General features: G+C 35.7%; 1 protein-coding gene across 5 annotated transcripts; it reads right to left on the bottom strand.

Moving 5' to 3' along the window:
* Window positions 1–1,577: 1,577 nt before the first annotated feature.
* Window positions 1,578–16,263, bottom strand: PGM (phosphoglucomutase). Of its 5 annotated transcripts, none has more exons than XR_016039952.1 (22): window positions 15,978–16,263; window positions 15,726–15,791; window positions 15,518–15,562; window positions 15,249–15,341; window positions 15,085–15,137; window positions 13,637–13,688; window positions 13,454–13,522; window positions 13,280–13,348; window positions 12,457–12,579; window positions 6,080–6,129; window positions 5,540–5,618; window positions 5,378–5,442; window positions 4,884–4,966; window positions 4,255–4,373; window positions 4,050–4,124; window positions 3,800–3,915; window positions 3,066–3,207; window positions 2,896–2,977; window positions 2,733–2,779; window positions 2,322–2,399; window positions 1,983–2,088; window positions 1,578–1,837 (listed from the first exon to the last, which is right to left on the bottom strand). XR_016039952.1 is itself a non-coding variant. In XM_006828831.4 (22 exons), exons 1-22 carry the CDS (start codon window positions 16,230–16,232, stop codon window positions 1,770–1,772), a joined length of 1,920 nt encoding a protein of 639 aa, XP_006828894.1. In that variant the 5' UTR covers window positions 16,233–16,263; the 3' UTR covers window positions 1,578–1,769. The 5 variants fall into 5 exon arrangements, 3 of the variants coding, with proteins under 3 accessions (XP_006828894.1, XP_011628936.1, XP_088701864.1); XM_006828831.4 differs by having other exon boundaries at window positions 4,899–4,966; XR_016039953.1 differs by lacking the exon at window positions 12,457–12,579.
* Between the last annotated feature and the right edge of the window lie 990 nt (window positions 16,264–17,253).

The following is a 17,253-nucleotide window of genomic DNA, read 5'->3' as shown; positions in this document are numbered from 1 at the left end:
AATGCCATTGAACACCACTACTCTACTTCAATCGGTGAAAAAACCACTTTCCTGTGATGAACATTGGCAATGTCGTCACTGCTGATTCAAGGATTCATATTTCAATTACTGCTTTAAAGCACAGATTTGGGTTTGGAAGTGCCTGCCCACTATACCGATCCACATAGGCTGAATCTGTGGGAAACCAGTTAAAAAATAGAAAAAAAACTTAGCAGGATCCCCGGGTTCTAAAACCCTGGCAATATTATACTATGGGTTCTAGTGTTTTGAGAGCCACAATATAAGGTCCAACTAGAAAAGATGCCAGTTGATTTCCCAGTCAAAGGTGGAGCTGTCAGCAAAATCCATTGCAAAAAAAGGTAGACAATGGAAGTTAATGAACAAGTTTCCCAATTCAACAGGCCAGCTCAAACAGGTTCTTTCTATTCCCAATGACCTGGTTTTTATATATCTGGACAAATTTTTGATCCAGTTCTTGATCCATCCACAATTTTCATATACATGTTCATTGGCTGAGGCGAGTTACTCTGGCAAGTCCGTGTAACTCATCCGAGTCCAGCTCATTCTTTTTTAAAAAAAAAAAAAAAAAAAAAAAACTTATGTATACATAATATGAGTGTCACCTTTATTAATCATGTAGTGAGTGGCGTGCTGGTTAGGCTGTCCCACATCAATGTACCTCTCTACAAGAGGTTTTGAGTTCCATTAAGTTCCGTTCTTGTGTGTATGTGTGTGTTGGGGGGGGGGGGAATACCAATTTAGGGGTGGTAATGGGCTCGGACTCGACCAAGGACCCAAGGGGTTGATCCGATCCGGATCCGTGTATGGATTCACAAATTGGATCCGACGGTCAGGTCCAAATCCAAATCTTGGACCAGTGGGTTTGGTCAAGATTGAAATCTTGGACCCGACCACTATTCGAGTCCTAGTTGGGTAATATTTTTTGGATCCAATATATAAAATATATTTAAATATAATTCAATACATATATATTTAATAAATTTAATTTTTAGGTACAATGGAGTCCGAGTCCCATACTATATTTTCTGGTCTAGGTCCCATATCATTTTTTCAGGTCCTGTACCTGGACTTGGACCCGGTCCGACCTGTTGCCACCGCTACTGTACCATGGAAGACAAGCTAATCTGACCAAGAAAGATATTGTGGCCGTGCCAAGCTTGTAAAGGGCACCTTAAGATGCAATTCTAATTTTCACAGTTCAGGCTCTTTTATCAGCGTATGTGAACAAGTAATCGCTGCAACAAATTTTATATTTCAGGTATGAAAATTGTCGTTCTCTGCTTACATGGGTTGAATGAGGTAGACTGGAGCCTAGTAGAAGACGAATGTTTATACTAATGCATCTATGAAAACATGTTGCACAAGCTAATCCGTCATAATTAAAAGAGATACAAGAAACAAAAATATCATTTGATTCATGGATCCTTAATAGAAATAAACAAAACTCCATCATTGGCCATTAGCAACTGACAAAGCCTTGTTTCCAAAGGAAAAAAAAGGATAGAGAAAAAGAGAACACCTTAGTTAACAATCCATTCTTATACAATATGCGCAAGTGGGCAAAGCTGAGATTGGAATTGAGATGATGCTAATTTAGAGATTCTCTACACCCATCAAACGTTACGAGGCATGCCAAATGACTCATATGAAAGTTAAAAAATGAGTAATATTGAGATAAATACTTTCCCGGAACTTTACAAAGGGATTTATTATAATGATTTAGGAACAAAAAATTAAGCAATAATAAGTTATGTGATGACTGTTGGCTTTTCGCGACCGGCGAAGTCCTTCAACTTTGAAACTGATAGTGCCACATCTAAACAAAAGAAAACCATTCGTTAGTCAGCTCATTCAGAAAAACGGTAGACTGTGAAGCATTTAGTCTTCAGGTTCCTATCCTAGCTTCCCCTATTAAAATTGAAGCAAAATGCTTTGATCAGTTATTGTAAGAAGAGGTTAACCTATTAAGGGCTTCAGGGCTTCTTGGGCATCCATATCATGCTTAGAAACATCTGGTTCAAACTGTTCGATGTAAATTCTAATTGTTGCACCGGCGGAACCAGTCCCCTACAAAATATAACAAACAAATAATAAATAAAATAAAGCATCTTGTTTATGAAGAAATTGACAAGATGACGGTGAAAATAGTAATTAATGAAGAAAAAGGAATGATATGTCAGAAACATTCCATGCATAACTTTAGTAGTACTAACCAAGACTGCAAAAAAATACATGACAAAAAACAAAACTATTTCATGCATAACTTAGTGGCACCAAGAACAGTAGGGGTGGAATCATACCGATAAACGAAATATTATCCTTGACCCATCTGTGAAAACAAATCGAACACCTTGCTTGGATGCCACACTGCCATCCACCTGCTCAGCCAGGACAATGTGAGCTGGGGATAGTATGGCTAAACAACAAACGGAAGAAAAAGTATACTATGACCCTATAGAATATGGTATATGACATTCCAAAGTATGGTATATGAGAACCCAAAGGAGCATCTACCATTCGTTCCAAATGATAAATGTTTGGGATAAACTGTGTACCACATTGAATGTACCCATGGCCCACACTTATGGTTAATCTCGACCTTCTGTAAGTATAAGCAGAATATGGTTGCATTTTAGTGGGCCAGGGCCATGGCCATACTAGATTGGATTATGGTTGACCTTAATAAAACTGAATAGGGTTGGTCCACTTACCGGATCCGTGTACATGAAATCATCTGCAAACTGAAGGGTATAGCTTCCTGTATCAGCAATAATATTGAGTCGCAAGAAATTTATGCATGATTAAGCTACATAAATTCATCATATTGAGAATGGAACCGATGCAACAGAGGCCTAAAGAAGTGCAGTGTCATACCATACTTGTCACCTGATTTGCTCTTTGAGATTAAATCTCGAAGGTAATCTACCATTTTGTTGGCTCCTTCAGATTCACATTCCTTGCGAGTTGTGATAGAATAGTAAATGTTAGGCTCAAGAACATGGAAAATCACTAGGATTGAACCATCTAGAGCAAGACTACCTCACCTCGTAGTCATATCTAGAGAAGAAGTTTCTGCCATAGGTTGCCCAATGTTCTTTCACCACATCTTCAACTGAAATCAATTTCTCCGCAACTTTCTTATCCTTGTTCCGGTAAGCAATGATAGAAAGCCAAGCCAATACAGCCCTGTGATTACATCAGGGTCAGCATGCTATGCACTGTAGCAAAATATTTTTTAAATAAATAAAGAAGAATTTATTTTGGCAGTCAGTTTTACTACACGCAAACATAATGAGGAATACTAGTGATAGGGAGGCAAAGCCCTGCTCATGTTTCAGTGGTAAAGAGGCAGCCAGACTTAGTCTAGTTGGGGTGCAAAATTAGAATGGAGTCGATCAGATTAATGTCTCCCTCAGAAATAAAAATAAAAGAAGAAATCTCAAAGCCACATTTTAAAAACTAGCAGAATATTTTCATCAAATGTTGATGTTTCAATAGAGAAGAGAATTAACCTCCTCTTCCATTCTTCATTAACTTTTTTGGTTCTATGCTTTCAGTTCAACTATCATGCAGTGGCAGGCTAGTCCAGCAGAGAGGTCATTTTGTTAACAATTCGGATCAATTTTGATTTGAGATGGCCCGCCGCCATATAAGGATTTGCCAATCCAAACTAAACCAAAATGTGAATTAAAATGCTATACAGTTAAACTGTTTCAGCCTAGTCGGTGGACCAAGATCCCACTTATTTTGACCTATTTCATTTCCTATAGTAGCATACCATATGCCATCCTTCTCACGGATATGGTCAGAGCCAGTTCCAAAGCTTTCTTCTCCACAAATTGATAATTTTCCAGCATCCATAAGATTCCCAAAAAATTTCCATCCAGTGGGAACCTACATGTAAAGAACACCTTTGGTCAGAAAGCCATTCTCATGATGTTATAGCCAGGCAAGATAGAATGAATTTTGTATGTTAACAACACAATCAAGGCTTCAACTTATTGGCATATAACTCGCAAGATACTAACCTCGAAAAAGGGAAGGTTTAGCTTGTCAGCGACGAGATCAAGGGCCCCACTTGTTGGCATAGACCTTGCTAGACCCTATGATGGAGAAGGTAGATATATATTAAAAAAGAAAATAAATTATAATTCTTGCCTTGCAAAGGAATGAAAAATACATTGTCAAAAAAAAAGGAATGAAAAATACAATTGACATAATAACTAGGCATACCTTTGGCCCATTCTTGAAGTACGGGATTGCTGCTTGTGCATTGGCCGCAATAATAGCCACAGAATCTGAAGGAGTGACAAAAAAGCCTTTTCCAAGAATCATATTCCTATCGCCGTCTCCTGAATTACAATAGAAATGCATGCCATCATATCAAAGAGAAGATATTTTGAACATGTCCATGATACTACAATTTGAAATCTTAAAATCATCCTTCAGAGCTTGAAGACTTATATGCTCCTGCAGGGCAATTGCTCCCTTGGACAAAGCCCTAGCTAAGATAATTTTTAGGACCGAAATTTTGGGGACAGGACCTACGCAGCCGAGTGATCAAACTCAAAATAATAATAATTATAAAAAATAAATAATTAAAAGAATATGCAGCCTGGAAAAAAAATCATGTCTTAGAATTAAACAATGACCGACCAATTTTTGGACAGCCAGATCTAGGTGTTTAGGAACTCCGAATCCTTTTTTTTTCTTTTTTTTGGGAAAATTATCATCTAGTGATTTGAAAGTCGATCCCAAAATTGCAGATCATAAAAATTCACCAAAGTGCGTCTTTTGCCTGATGGAGCAAGTGTATATTTTGCTCCCACAGGAGCACAATAGACAGACGTTTCAGGTTTTACATTCTTGTATCTAACCATCACTTGCTGCTCCAAAATCTGGTGCATTTTCTCCATACATGATGTCAACCAGCTCCTTGGCATATCTGTTTTAATGGCAAAGGCAAAAGTCAGTCAATGGACATGTAACAGAGGACCTTTCCAAATTCCGTTTACAAAAACCCAATCAAGCAGCCAATTTGATCAGACCTGGCCCTAACAATTATTTGTCTGAGTTAACGACTGGATTTGACATGAAACAAAATAAAACAACTGAAGCCCACCACTTATGAGCTTGAATCAGGAACATTGGAGTACTTTCTATCCTCATCAATGTTTTTTGTTTATTTCGAATGCAAGTCAATGTATGTTTTGCTATCCAGTATTTTCCCCATTTTACCTAATCCAAAATTTATCTTAAACTTGGCTTTTACATTCTAATGCAACCAGTCAGTAGTTGCTCCAAACAATTGTTCCATGGTACTTATTAGTTTTATACGAGGTTTTGATTATCTTACGTGAGATTGGGGTCTGGATGTCCCTGTCCAAAATCTTCTGAAGGCACAGCATTAATAATAGAACCCTGCATGATTTAGTGTAATTGAAACGAGTCTCACACTCACACCAAATAGCTCATCTTACCAGAAAACATTTGGGGTGTAAGAACATGTAGGGCATACCGGATCGGCACCAAGCCTTTTGACAAAGATTGGATTTGCATAAGCACCAGTAACTGCATGCATTGCGTCGAATATAAACCTGGAAGGTTGGATATGGGATTGAATCATTCCATTAATTAAACTATAATCATGTTAAATAAGGGGGAAAAAAAGTAGTACAACCCATTTTCTAATTATTAAGATATGGTATTTGGAAAAGATGCTTAAAGTTAAAGCTGCAATCTCTTTTGACGTCTCCTCTTAGTACATATCTCTAAACATTCAGATGAGTAGAACATGGAAAAGATGCTTATCTAAAGTTTGATGTGGCTACTTTAAAAATAACAAAGAATAAAAAAGTTTTGTGAGAAAGTGATTTTTTTTTTTTTGCAAATGTATGACTTAACACAACCATCAAGGTGCTTCATGTAATCCATAGATCAAAGGAAGCAAATCTATGTTGGACAGTCCACAGAAATGATCATATTACCAGGATTCAATTCGTTTGCCTGTTAATTTTCTTAGAATTTTTCCTCTTCCAAAAATGGAGTTAGCATGTACCTGAAATCTGATCGCAACAGGTCTTTGATGAGGTTAAAGTCAAATACAGTCTGCAAGGCAACAATATGCTCATTAACCAGCCAAATACTTGAATAAATTGAAAGAATCACTACAATATATCAATATCTATATACAAATATATATATATATATATATATATTATACAAAAATGGTATGTTCAAATAATTATCATAGTTGCAGAAGATTATAGATTCCAAACATCAGCCTTCATAGATTCAGGTGCTGATCTAAATTGTATCAATGAAGGATTGGTACCAACAAAATATTTTGATAAAACAACACAAATCCTAAATACTGCTGATGGCAGAGAACTCTTTATAAACTATAAATTATCAAATGCTTTTGTTTGTAATAATCACAAATGTATCCAAACACCATTTATTATGGTCAAAGGACTCAGTCAAGCAGTTATCCTTGGAGTCCCATTCGTAACATTATTATATCCATTATCCATAGACCATACAAGTATAACATCTACATAATCAAATGTCCCTATACATTTTGAATTCATTCATAAACCAAAACTCAAAGAAATAAATGGTGTTAAAAGCCAATTACAAAATAAAGAAAAATTTCTCTGTACTTTAAACAAGAAATTAAATATAAACATGTCGAAGAACAATTACAAAATCTTCTGATACTACAAAAAATTCAACAACTATCACAACAGATTGAAAGCTCTATCTGTAGTGAACATCCCAATGCTTTTTTGGAAAGGAAAAAACATAGTATCAGTCGACCATATGAACCAGGAATTGATGAAAATCCGCCTTTCGCCACCCTTTCACCTTCCATTTCTCCTATCCACCAAATAACTTATTCGGAAGCTAATACGTCCACTCCAGCCCAATCTAGGCCGACCCAAAGGTCTAATATTCCTCGGTCTGCATTCATTGAAAGAGCCTATCTCATGGACATTACAATAGAGGACCACCATACCAGTATGGATCCCATCAAACTTGCCCCTTTATATTTTATAAACGATTTGAACCCTACCAATGGGGTAAAAACTCGTGAATACTATGAGGCCATTCTTATGGAGACAGGGTCCATCTCTGTTGTCCATTACTACCAACAAAATGCAAGAGTCATTGCATACTCCAAAATGCAAATCAAGAAGTTGCTTTCTTATGAGGAGTGGGGTTGTAATCCCACTCAGGGAAAAAAAATTAAACAATACTGATTTTTCGTATAAATATTATAAATATGCCGAGTACATAGAAGCCTGGCATAAAGTATTTTACTATCAAAACCCAAATAATACTCATAGCTGGTATATTCAATTTCGGTTACCAATTTTCGAAAGATTCCCAACATGGTTTAAAAATTGGTTTTTAGTATGGGGATCAACTACTGCAATTTTACCTCCTGCTTTTCAAAAAGCGTAAGAACAGTTCTCTCTCTTCAATAATATTGATATAAATATAGACCCTCACCTTTACTTTGTTGCACTATACCAACTCCTATGGATTATGAAATGGGAATATTCAATCTTTGTCAATAATACTGCCGACCATACTTACATTCCACGTCTTGGAAAAACCATTTCAGTTAAATGGTGGGATATCTTCAATATGGATCCCACAACCATAGTATCCAAACGAATACCTCCACAAAAACCTATATATAATCTCAGTCCAAGTGGATATAATACTGCTAATACCTCTTTTGATTTCCCCATATACTTGAGAAATATGTTGCAAACAAACCCTAATGCTTCCAAAGAAACCCTTGAACAACAAATGAGGGAGATTTTTGCAGAAGCAGGAAGAAAGACGGTCTCATCAGATGAGACCGTACAGTCATCACCAGCTCATACCAATAAATACTTTCCACTTGAAGAAACTGATCCTGAAGAAGAAGAAGAAGATCCGGATGAATGCAGCCAAAGACCATGACTTGTTGCTGCCAAGATCTCACCAACATACCACTCACAAAAATACTATTCCAGGATGCCTTCACTATTTCCACTGACATAAAATACAAGAGAGTTACTATTCCCAGATGTTGTTACTGTTCCCACAGACATAAACGACAAGTCACCGACACTGTAGCCACAGGAAAAGACAAAGTTGCCGACACGTGACGACAAAAGGACCACTATTCTCAGATACCCTTTTTGTCCTTACCTCCGACCAAAGGAATCTGCTTTTCTTCTACTTTTGTCTCATCATCCTACTTTATGTCTCGTTCTTTTTGTGCTTTATGCTTTATGTCTTGTCCCTTATCCCTTCCTTCGGGCCGAAGGCACCTCCTTTCTTCTATATAAGGTGCTCTCCTTCTTCAAACGAGCAAGGTCGCTCGGAGCTTCTCTCTAACTTCTTCGCGCTCTCTCTCTCTGAGCCTTTAGCTCTCTCTACTCTTTTCAACTCCAAGCTCCCTCTCTCTCTGCTCTCTAATTCTGAGCTTTCAGCTCCCTCTCACTTTGTTCACTCTACGCTCCATCATCACAGTTGTTCCGACCTTACAGCCCATGCCTTTCAGGTCTCTGTCTCCAATCTTACTTCATTAAGACCCAGGTTCTATCTTATCCTTTCTGAATATTTCTAATATGTACGATTGCAATCTTTCTTCACTTTCCTCACACTGTCCTCAGCACTGGAAACTCTTTTCCAGTTATTGTATTCGCACCTTGTAAGTGTATTTTCTATAAGCGTATGTTTATTTTCTGTACAAAGTCTGTAACAACACTTTATATTTGCTTTCATACATGTCTGTATAAATGTCTATTGAATACAGTCCAAGTTATTAATAGATACAGTCTTGATGGTTTGATTATTATGCAATTTAAACTTGTGTTTAGCATAAAAATAGGAAATCATAACCACACATAGTGGTTAGTAATAGATATATCAGTCATACCCTTCATCTGCATACTTCTATTTTGTTTGAACTATTATCGCAAATTACCAAGCGTAAAGAACTTGGTGATTTTTGTGAACAATTTGGCTATCATCTCGATAGAAAAAATAAACCTGAAAGATTATATAAGAAAAAGAAAAAATATAAGAAAGACAAATATAGACCAGACAAAATACATAACAAGTATAAAAAGTCTAAACAAAAATTTATGAAAAAGTTTTTTCCAAATACTAAACATAAAAAGAAACTACCAATATGTTATAAATGTGGAAAAATTGGACATTATACACCAATGTAAAGTAAAAAAGAAAATTGATGCTTTACAATTAGATGAGTCAGTAAAATCAAAATTATATAATATTATAAATTATGACACATCCTCCTCTACAACAGATTCTACCAATACCCTTATAAGAAATATTCATGATGATGATTTCATATGGACAGAGTCATCAGACTCTTCAGAATCTTCTACCGATACAGAATCATCTCATCAAATGGACGAATCTACTTGTACTTGTCCTATTCCCTCACATAATCTTCATACTCTCACACAAGAAGATAATTTAATCTTAGATCTCATAGAGAAAACTACAGATCTAGATGAAAAAAGATCTGTAATCACCAAATTTATCAATTTAGCTAAAACAAAAGCAAAAACACCTCCTATTAGTAAAACACCTGATGAATATAATTTTGCCTCTATTATGAAAAGAGTTAGTAACCAACACCTCACTAAGAAAAAAGAACCTTCTATCTCATACCTCAAATAAGAGATAAATGGGGCCAGGATCTACAGTGAATTCTTTCGATGATTTTTTAGAATAGGTATGTAAATATTAAGCTATTATACTTGACTATTTCTTGTAAAATGCGATAATAGTTCAAACAGAATAGAAGTATGCAGATGAAGGGTATGACTGATATATCTATTACTAACCACTGTAAGTGGTTATGATTTCTTATTTTTATGCTAAACACAAGTTTAAATTGCATAATAATCAAACCATCAAGACTGTATCTATTAATAACTTGGATTGTATTCTATAGACATTTATATAGACATGTATGAAAGCAAATATAAAGTGCTGTTACACACTTTGTACAGAAAATAAACACACGCTTATAGAAAATACACTTACAAGGTGCGAATACAATAACTGAAAAAGAGTTTCCAGTGCTGAGAACAGTGTGAGGGAAGTGAAGAAAGATTGCAATCGCACATATTAGAAATATTCAGAAAGGAGAAGATAGAACCTGGGTCTTAATGAAGTAAGATTGGAGACAGAGACCTGAAAGGCATGGGCTGTAAGGTCAGAACAACAACTGTGATGATGGAGCGTAGAGTGAACAGAGTGAGAGGGAGCTGAAAGCTCAGAATAAGAGAGCAGGGAGAGAGGGAGCTTGGAGTTGAAGAGAGTAGAGACAGCTAAAGGCTCAGAGAGAGAGAGCACGAAGAAGTTAGAGAGAAGCTCCGAGCGACCTTGCTCGTTTGGAGAAGGAGAGCACCTTATATAAAAGAAAGGAGGTGCCATAGTCCCGAAGGAAGGGATAAGGGACAAGACATAAAGCATAAAGCAAAAAAGGGACGAGACATAAAGTAGGATGATAAGACAAAAGTAAAAGAAAAAGAAGAAAAGCAGATTCCTTTGGTCGGAGGTAAGGACAAAAAGGGTATCTGAGAATAGTGGTCCTTTTGTCGTCACGTGTCGGCAACTTTTGCCTTTTCCTGTGGCTACAGTGTCGGTGACTTGACGTTTATGTCGGTGGGAACAGTAACAGCATCTGGGAATAGTAACTCTCTTGTATTTTATGTCGGTGGAAATAGTGATGGCATCCTGGAATAGTATTTTTGCGAGTGGTCTGTTGGTGAGATCTTGGCAGCAACAAGTCATGGTCTTTGGCTGCATTCATCCGGATCTTCTTCTTCTTCTTCAGGATCAGTTTATTCAAGTAGAAAGTATTTATTGGTATGAGCTGGTGATGACTGTACGGTCTCATCTGATGAGACCGGCTTTCTTCCTGCTTCTGCAAAAATCTCCCTCATTTGTTGTTTAAGGGTTTCTTTGGAAGCATTAGAATTTGTTTGCAACATATTTCTCAAGTATGTGGGGAAATCAAAAGAGGTATTAGCAGTATTATATCCACTTGGACTGAGATTATATATAGGTTTTTGTGGAGGTATTCGTTTGGATACTATGGTTGTGGGATCCATATTGAAGATATCCCACCATTTAACTGAAATGGTTTTTCCAAGACGTGGAATGTAAGTATGGTAGTATTATTGACAAAGATTGAATATTCCCATTTCATAATCCATGGGAGTTGGTATAGTGCAACAAAGTAAAGGTGAGGGTCTGTATTTATATCAATATTATTGAAGAGAGAGAACTGTTCCTAATATCAATATTATTGAAGAGAGAGAACTGTTCCTACGCTTTTTGAAAAGCAGGAAGTAAAATTGCAGTAGTTGATCCCCATACTAAAAACCAGTTTTTAAACCATGTTGGGAATCTTTCGAAAATTGGTAACCGAAATTGAATATACCAGCTATGAGTATTATTTGGGTTTTGATAGTAAAATACTTTATGCCAGGCTTCTATGTACTCGGCATATTTATAATATTTATACGAAAAATCAGTATTGTTTAATTTTTTTCCCTGAGTGGGATTGCAACCCCACTCCTCATAAGAAAGCAACTTCTTGATTTGCATTTTGGAGTATGCAATGACTCTTGTATTTTGTTGGTAGTAATGGACAACAGAGATGGATCCTGTCTCCATAAGAATGGCCTCATAGTATTCACGAGTTTTTACCCCATTGGTAGGGTTCAAATCGTTTATAAGATATAAGGGGGCAAGTTTGATGGGATCCATACTGGTATGGTAGTCCTCTATTGTAATGTCCATGAGATAGGCTCTTTCAATGAATGCAGACCGAGGAATATTAGACCTTTGGGTCGGCCTAGATTGGGCTGGAGTATAGGCTGAAGTGGACGTATTAGCTTCCGGATAAGTTATTTGGTGGATAGGAGAAATGGAAGGTGAAAGGGTGGCGAAAGGGTGGCGAAAGACGGATTTTCACCTTCAAAAGGTATTATTTCCAGAGGGCGTTTCTCATTGCGGGATTAATTGTACTGCTTGAGTATGCATATCTGTCCATGGTGGTGGATTCTTTTTTAATCTATCATGGAGAGGCTTCGCATCGATGGCGAGGTCTTGATAAAAATCAATAACATAATTCAGACATCCTAAGAACTTTTGGAGTTCTTTTTTATCTAAAATTTGATCAGGAAATTTATCAGCAAATTATATTGATCTGTCTATAGGAATAATGGTGCCTTGATGAATATTGTGTCCTAGAAATCTAATTGTATATATGTATATATATATATATATATATATATATATATATATATATATATATATATATATATATATTAAAAGAATCACTATAGTGAAAAAGAAAAGTCACATTTTTGTCCATTTCTGTACCTCCATTAGCTCCAAGTAATCAGAAACAGGGTCAACTACTTCCACGCTAAAGCTTCCATATTTTGTAACTCCTAGTTTAGACAGATCGACATCAGGAATGTCTGCCATCTTTACTTCAGAAATCTGCATTTAGGTTTCCATTACCAAAAATCATTGAGGATGCTGAAAATTTTATGCATGATACAGAAATTTGTATTAATTATTTGGAACAACACTAATATTTGGAATTTCAAAATGGCTTGTACACTATGTAAGTTGAGTATAAAGCAAATCAAAATTATTCACAGTAAATTACTACTTCCTATCGATCTTATATTTGAAAACAGTGGTAACACCGTTCCTGCTGACACTTTGACTTTATTTCTGAAAATAATCTTAGGGCAGTTGTTTTAGCCTATGTAAAGTCCAGATTTCTAATTGATAGAGATAAGTTAATAAAACAAAATACAAGAACTATTAAACCAACCAGATTATCTAGAATCTTCATGCCAATAAGTCACCAGTAAATTCATTAGCAAAAACAGCTGTAACGTCGACCGATTACTATGTTATCAATCAAAGTTATCAATCAAAGTTGGCAGTAAAGAAATTTTTAAAATCAATATCACTGATTGTTTACATACTTAGTATGCAAGAAAGGATACATCCAGCACAAATGGATGCCACTAATTCTAAGCTTGAAACATAAAAGAAAGTTGTGATAGAGAACATGCTGCCATCAGGACTAGAGCATTCAATTTCATGAATTTAGCATCTTTTAAATCTTTTTTTTGAAACCTCTAGACATTCTGAAAACTAAGTAGTTTTTGTTCAAAGAACATACAGAAAGGGTATTCCCATATATCTTGTCAGTGATGGACTCTGGTGCAGGCTGTCCACTGCTGTAGTTGAACTTCCAATGCCCCAAAAAAAAAAGGAGATGTCACCATGCATGCACTGGCAAAAGCAAACACAAACGCGCTGAAACAACTTAATAATGATACCACAAACACCTTACCTTGATACCCCAGTCATTTTCTGGTCCTCCAGGATTATGGCTAGCGCTCATTATGAAGCCTCCATTAGCCTGTCAAAAATAATTGAAAAGAAACAAATACAGTCAAATTTAGGTTATATTGAAAACATGAAAATAGAGCATAAGAGAAACACTCAAATTGCAAGACATAGGATATGTGCAAGCCTTTTGCTTCCGAATTACAGCAGAAACAGCTGGTGTTGACATGATACCATCTCTGCCAAGAAACGCATTTCATAGAAGGTCATACTTTACATATAATTCTAAAGATAAAAGTTTTTAAGAATTTAAGGAAGAAAGATACAACAAACTATTGAAGAAATTCTCATGGTGCAATATTCATGTAAAGACACATAAGTGTAATAAAAATTTACAATAATAGAAGCACAGAAAATGAGATGCAGAAACAATTCATCACTCTTTTTTACAGAGGTTTCAACTAATACGTTCAACAGTTATTTTCTACAATCATATACGTAGAGAAGAACCATGACATAAGTGGCTGCTACAGCATATCTAAATAAATAAAATAAATGACCCGCTTAGTCAGGTATTTAACATATAGTCCATATGTCCTTCCTCACAACAATATTAAACAACAAAATTATCACCAAAGGGATTTCTACTACCGTGCCATGGTCATAGAAACAGATACACTAAGTTCATAATTCCATAACAAGGACTGCTGGTTTGTGCATATGCGTATTAAATTTTGGAGGATGTTCACCTACATGCACTGGGGTGTTGTGCTGGGGAATGGGAGTGTGTTACGATAAGGCATGAGAGGTTTTAGTGTAGGGTTCCTTTTAGAGTGGAGCATTGTAGGACTAAAACTTTGAGCCTTGTCTTTCAGCAACAATTCTCCTATATGCTTCAAAAGTACTAGGTTGATTCTGTGCAAGAGAAACCGCTTTTTTTTTTTTTTTTAAACATCTTAATATCATTAAAAGAATGAAAGAAAATGCAAACATGGAAAAGAAATGACACTTGGGACTGGGAAAATCTTCCTAATCAAGAAAAGTAAAAAGAGTACTAGCAGGACTTCACTACCAAACACAGAGTCCGGGCTTTGGTCGTACAAGACAAAGCAAATTGGTAATCAAATGACTCATTCAAAAGTATGGCATGGATTAGGATTCTCAATATGTCATTCTGCAAGCCTACAAGGAAAAAATGTAGTGCAGTAACAATTGAAAGAAGAAACAACTTATTTGTGTTTATTTGGCATCTCTTTTGTGTTTACTTTGTTATAGAAATTTTTACACAAATAATTTCGAAATCCACCCACAAAATTTCTCGAAGGGATTAAGAATGTCAACAATCTGTCTCTTGTGTATGCACAAAAGTGTTCTGGCTTAAATCAATCAAAGGCTAAAATATCAGTCAATGGGAATGGCAAACAACTAAAATTTTAGCATAAACAAAAAGAACTGAGAGGTCTCACATTTTATTTTTTTAAAAAAAAGGACTTTGAAATAAAACCACCAGTCCTTTGAAGACAATTATAATGTTTCTCAGATTTAGATTAGGAAAACAGGAGAACAGAAAGAAAATAATGTTCCTTAAAATTTATTAATATGGACAAAGAAGAAAGCAACTTTTACATGAATTACCTGCCAACAAGGATTTTTCCAACACCATTCCCTGCAGCTATTTTGATAATTATCTGCAGGTAGTTACCAGAAACAAAGGCGAAAAAAGAATTAAAATAAGCACTACCAAAATGATTCAAAGAGTGAAGATAAGATCACAGAAGAACAGAGTATGGATCTTATACGTGAGCGGCTTCACGGTTAAAGTAACGACCATCACCACCCAGCACCAATAGACCACCTTTGTAGTCCTCAGGTGCTAACGAGTTAAATAAGGCCTGTTATTCAAACGAATCAATGACATTAGATAAAGAAAGTGACTTTATAAGTCACAAAATTTAAACAGACAAATTTTCTTCATTTAAGCAATGCAAACTGTAGCTATTGGGCAGAAAACCCAAAAAAATCTTAGCAAAACACAGATGAGGAATGTAATGTCAATAATAAAACTTACCTGAATCCAGTTTGCAAGGTAGTTCTCTTGAGTGAAAACTTTAACCTGAGACAATGGAAAAAAAGATCAACCAGAATTCCAAATTGATCAAATTATGAGAAAGGAAACAACTAAATTAACGGAAAACAAAGATCAACACAATCAAACAGAAACCAAAACTGATCAAATCATGCGACTACAAAGATCAATTAAAAAGAAGCAATTTTACTTTCTTGCGCAGTCCACTGGTTCCTGTCTTCTGGCCTTCAACAGGCTTTGTTGGAACTACAGTTACCTATCAACAAAAAGGAAAAAATTCAAAAAAAATAAAAATCCAACAATAAAATACTTACAAAGAGTAATAAAGTGGACATAAAGCAAGAGAAGAGAACATGCTTGAATAAAATTTTTTTTTACTCCTTTAATCTCATTAAAGCGGAAAAACCCAAGCATACTTTGAAGAAGTGATTTTCAGTCATACCTTGAGTCCTCCGGGCTCGGCAACTGTAGTTGCAGAAGAAGCAGAAGCTCTTATCGGATCGATAGCCCTTCGAAGAGAAGGGCGAGGAGAGAGAGAGGAAGGAAGGCGATTTAGAGAGAGAGAACGGAGAGAGAGAGAGGAAGGAAGGCGATTTAGAGAGAGAAAAGAAGAAGTTGAAGAATGAATGGGAGGGGAGAGAATGGAAGTCGATGGTTTGCTGGAGAGAAGAGAGCTCGCCACCGTTATGGCCGCCATTGCTGCTTCCACACCTGTTCTCTGATTGTGCGAGGGGAAAGAAACTTGAAGCCTGAGAGATATCGAAAGAGAAAGAGGGCTGGTTCGCTGCCACGTGGCAAAGGTGGGGTGCCAAGGCTCCTGGACGTAGGGTCTCGGGCCCTGCAACCTTTACCTCACCCTATCTCGAATTCCCACTTTCCTATTTTCTTTCCATTTTTGAATCTTGATTCGTTATATTTTTGGCATGCGTGTTAGGTTTCATTTATTTTGTTGCGATTGGTCCCTATTCCGTTCGTAGCCTAGATTTTGGCAGAGCGAGTAGATTGATAACCCAATTTATTCGGTTTTTTAAACACTTTCTATGCTTCCCCGCATAAAATTTGATAGTAATGTTCACGTGAAACGCACGTGATATTTAATATTATATTTATTATTGAAACAATTCAATAATACATGATATATTAAAGAAAGAGAACTTAATGCATTTATTTTCGAATATTTTATTAATTAATAATAAATATGATACTAAAAATTTATTGTTAATTAACATGGATCCATTTAACATACAATTAAAACAATAAAGGTGAGTTAAATAAATAATTTAAATTAAATAAATAAAACTAATAAATAAATTTATGCACGGTCTTATTAATGCTAATATCCAATACAGTAGTTTAAGACATTAGATCTTATTAATATCTATATCTAATATATTACTCCCCTAAGGCATACTCAAGCATTAACTTATTATAAACAAAAGAGTGACAAGACTTTATATATATATATATATATATATATATATATATATATATATTGATCAAACGTAAGAGAGGGGAGAGAGATTTAAGGAAAAAGAGACCGCCAGAGATAAAGAAAGAAAGAGTGTATGAGAGATTTAGGAGAGAGCAGTGAGATTAACCAATATTTCTTCTCTTAACCCACATGTTTCCCATTAAAAATAGACATGAAAAATATTAACTTGAGTGAGAGAAGTAAATTATCATAAATAAAAATATTTATGTTTTTTATTGGGTTGGGG

Source organism: Amborella trichopoda, chromosome 9 (assembly GCF_054954075.1).
Source record: "Amborella trichopoda isolate Santa Cruz 75 chromosome 9, AtrichopodaSantaCruz75HAP2 v2.0, whole genome shotgun sequence".
NCBI classification, from domain to species: Eukaryota; Viridiplantae; Streptophyta; class Magnoliopsida; order Amborellales; family Amborellaceae; genus Amborella; species Amborella trichopoda.
This window is presented reverse-complemented; position numbering and strand designations above follow the sequence as displayed.

Bases quoted from the DNA above. Each gene is read 5' to 3' on its own strand.
- PGM (XM_006828831.4), bottom strand. From the start codon at position 16,232: ATGGCGGCCATAACGGTGGCGAGCTCTCTTCTCTCCAGCAAACCATCG. The intron at 6,130-12,456 runs GTACAGAAATGG...GTTGCCTTGCAG, and splicing joins ATTACTTGGAGCTAATGGAG to ACTGTATTTGACTTTAACCT. The intron at 1,838-1,982 runs GTTAACCTCTTC...TCTTTTGTTTAG, and splicing joins AGCCCTGAAGCCCTTAATAG to ATGTGGCACTATCAGTTTCA.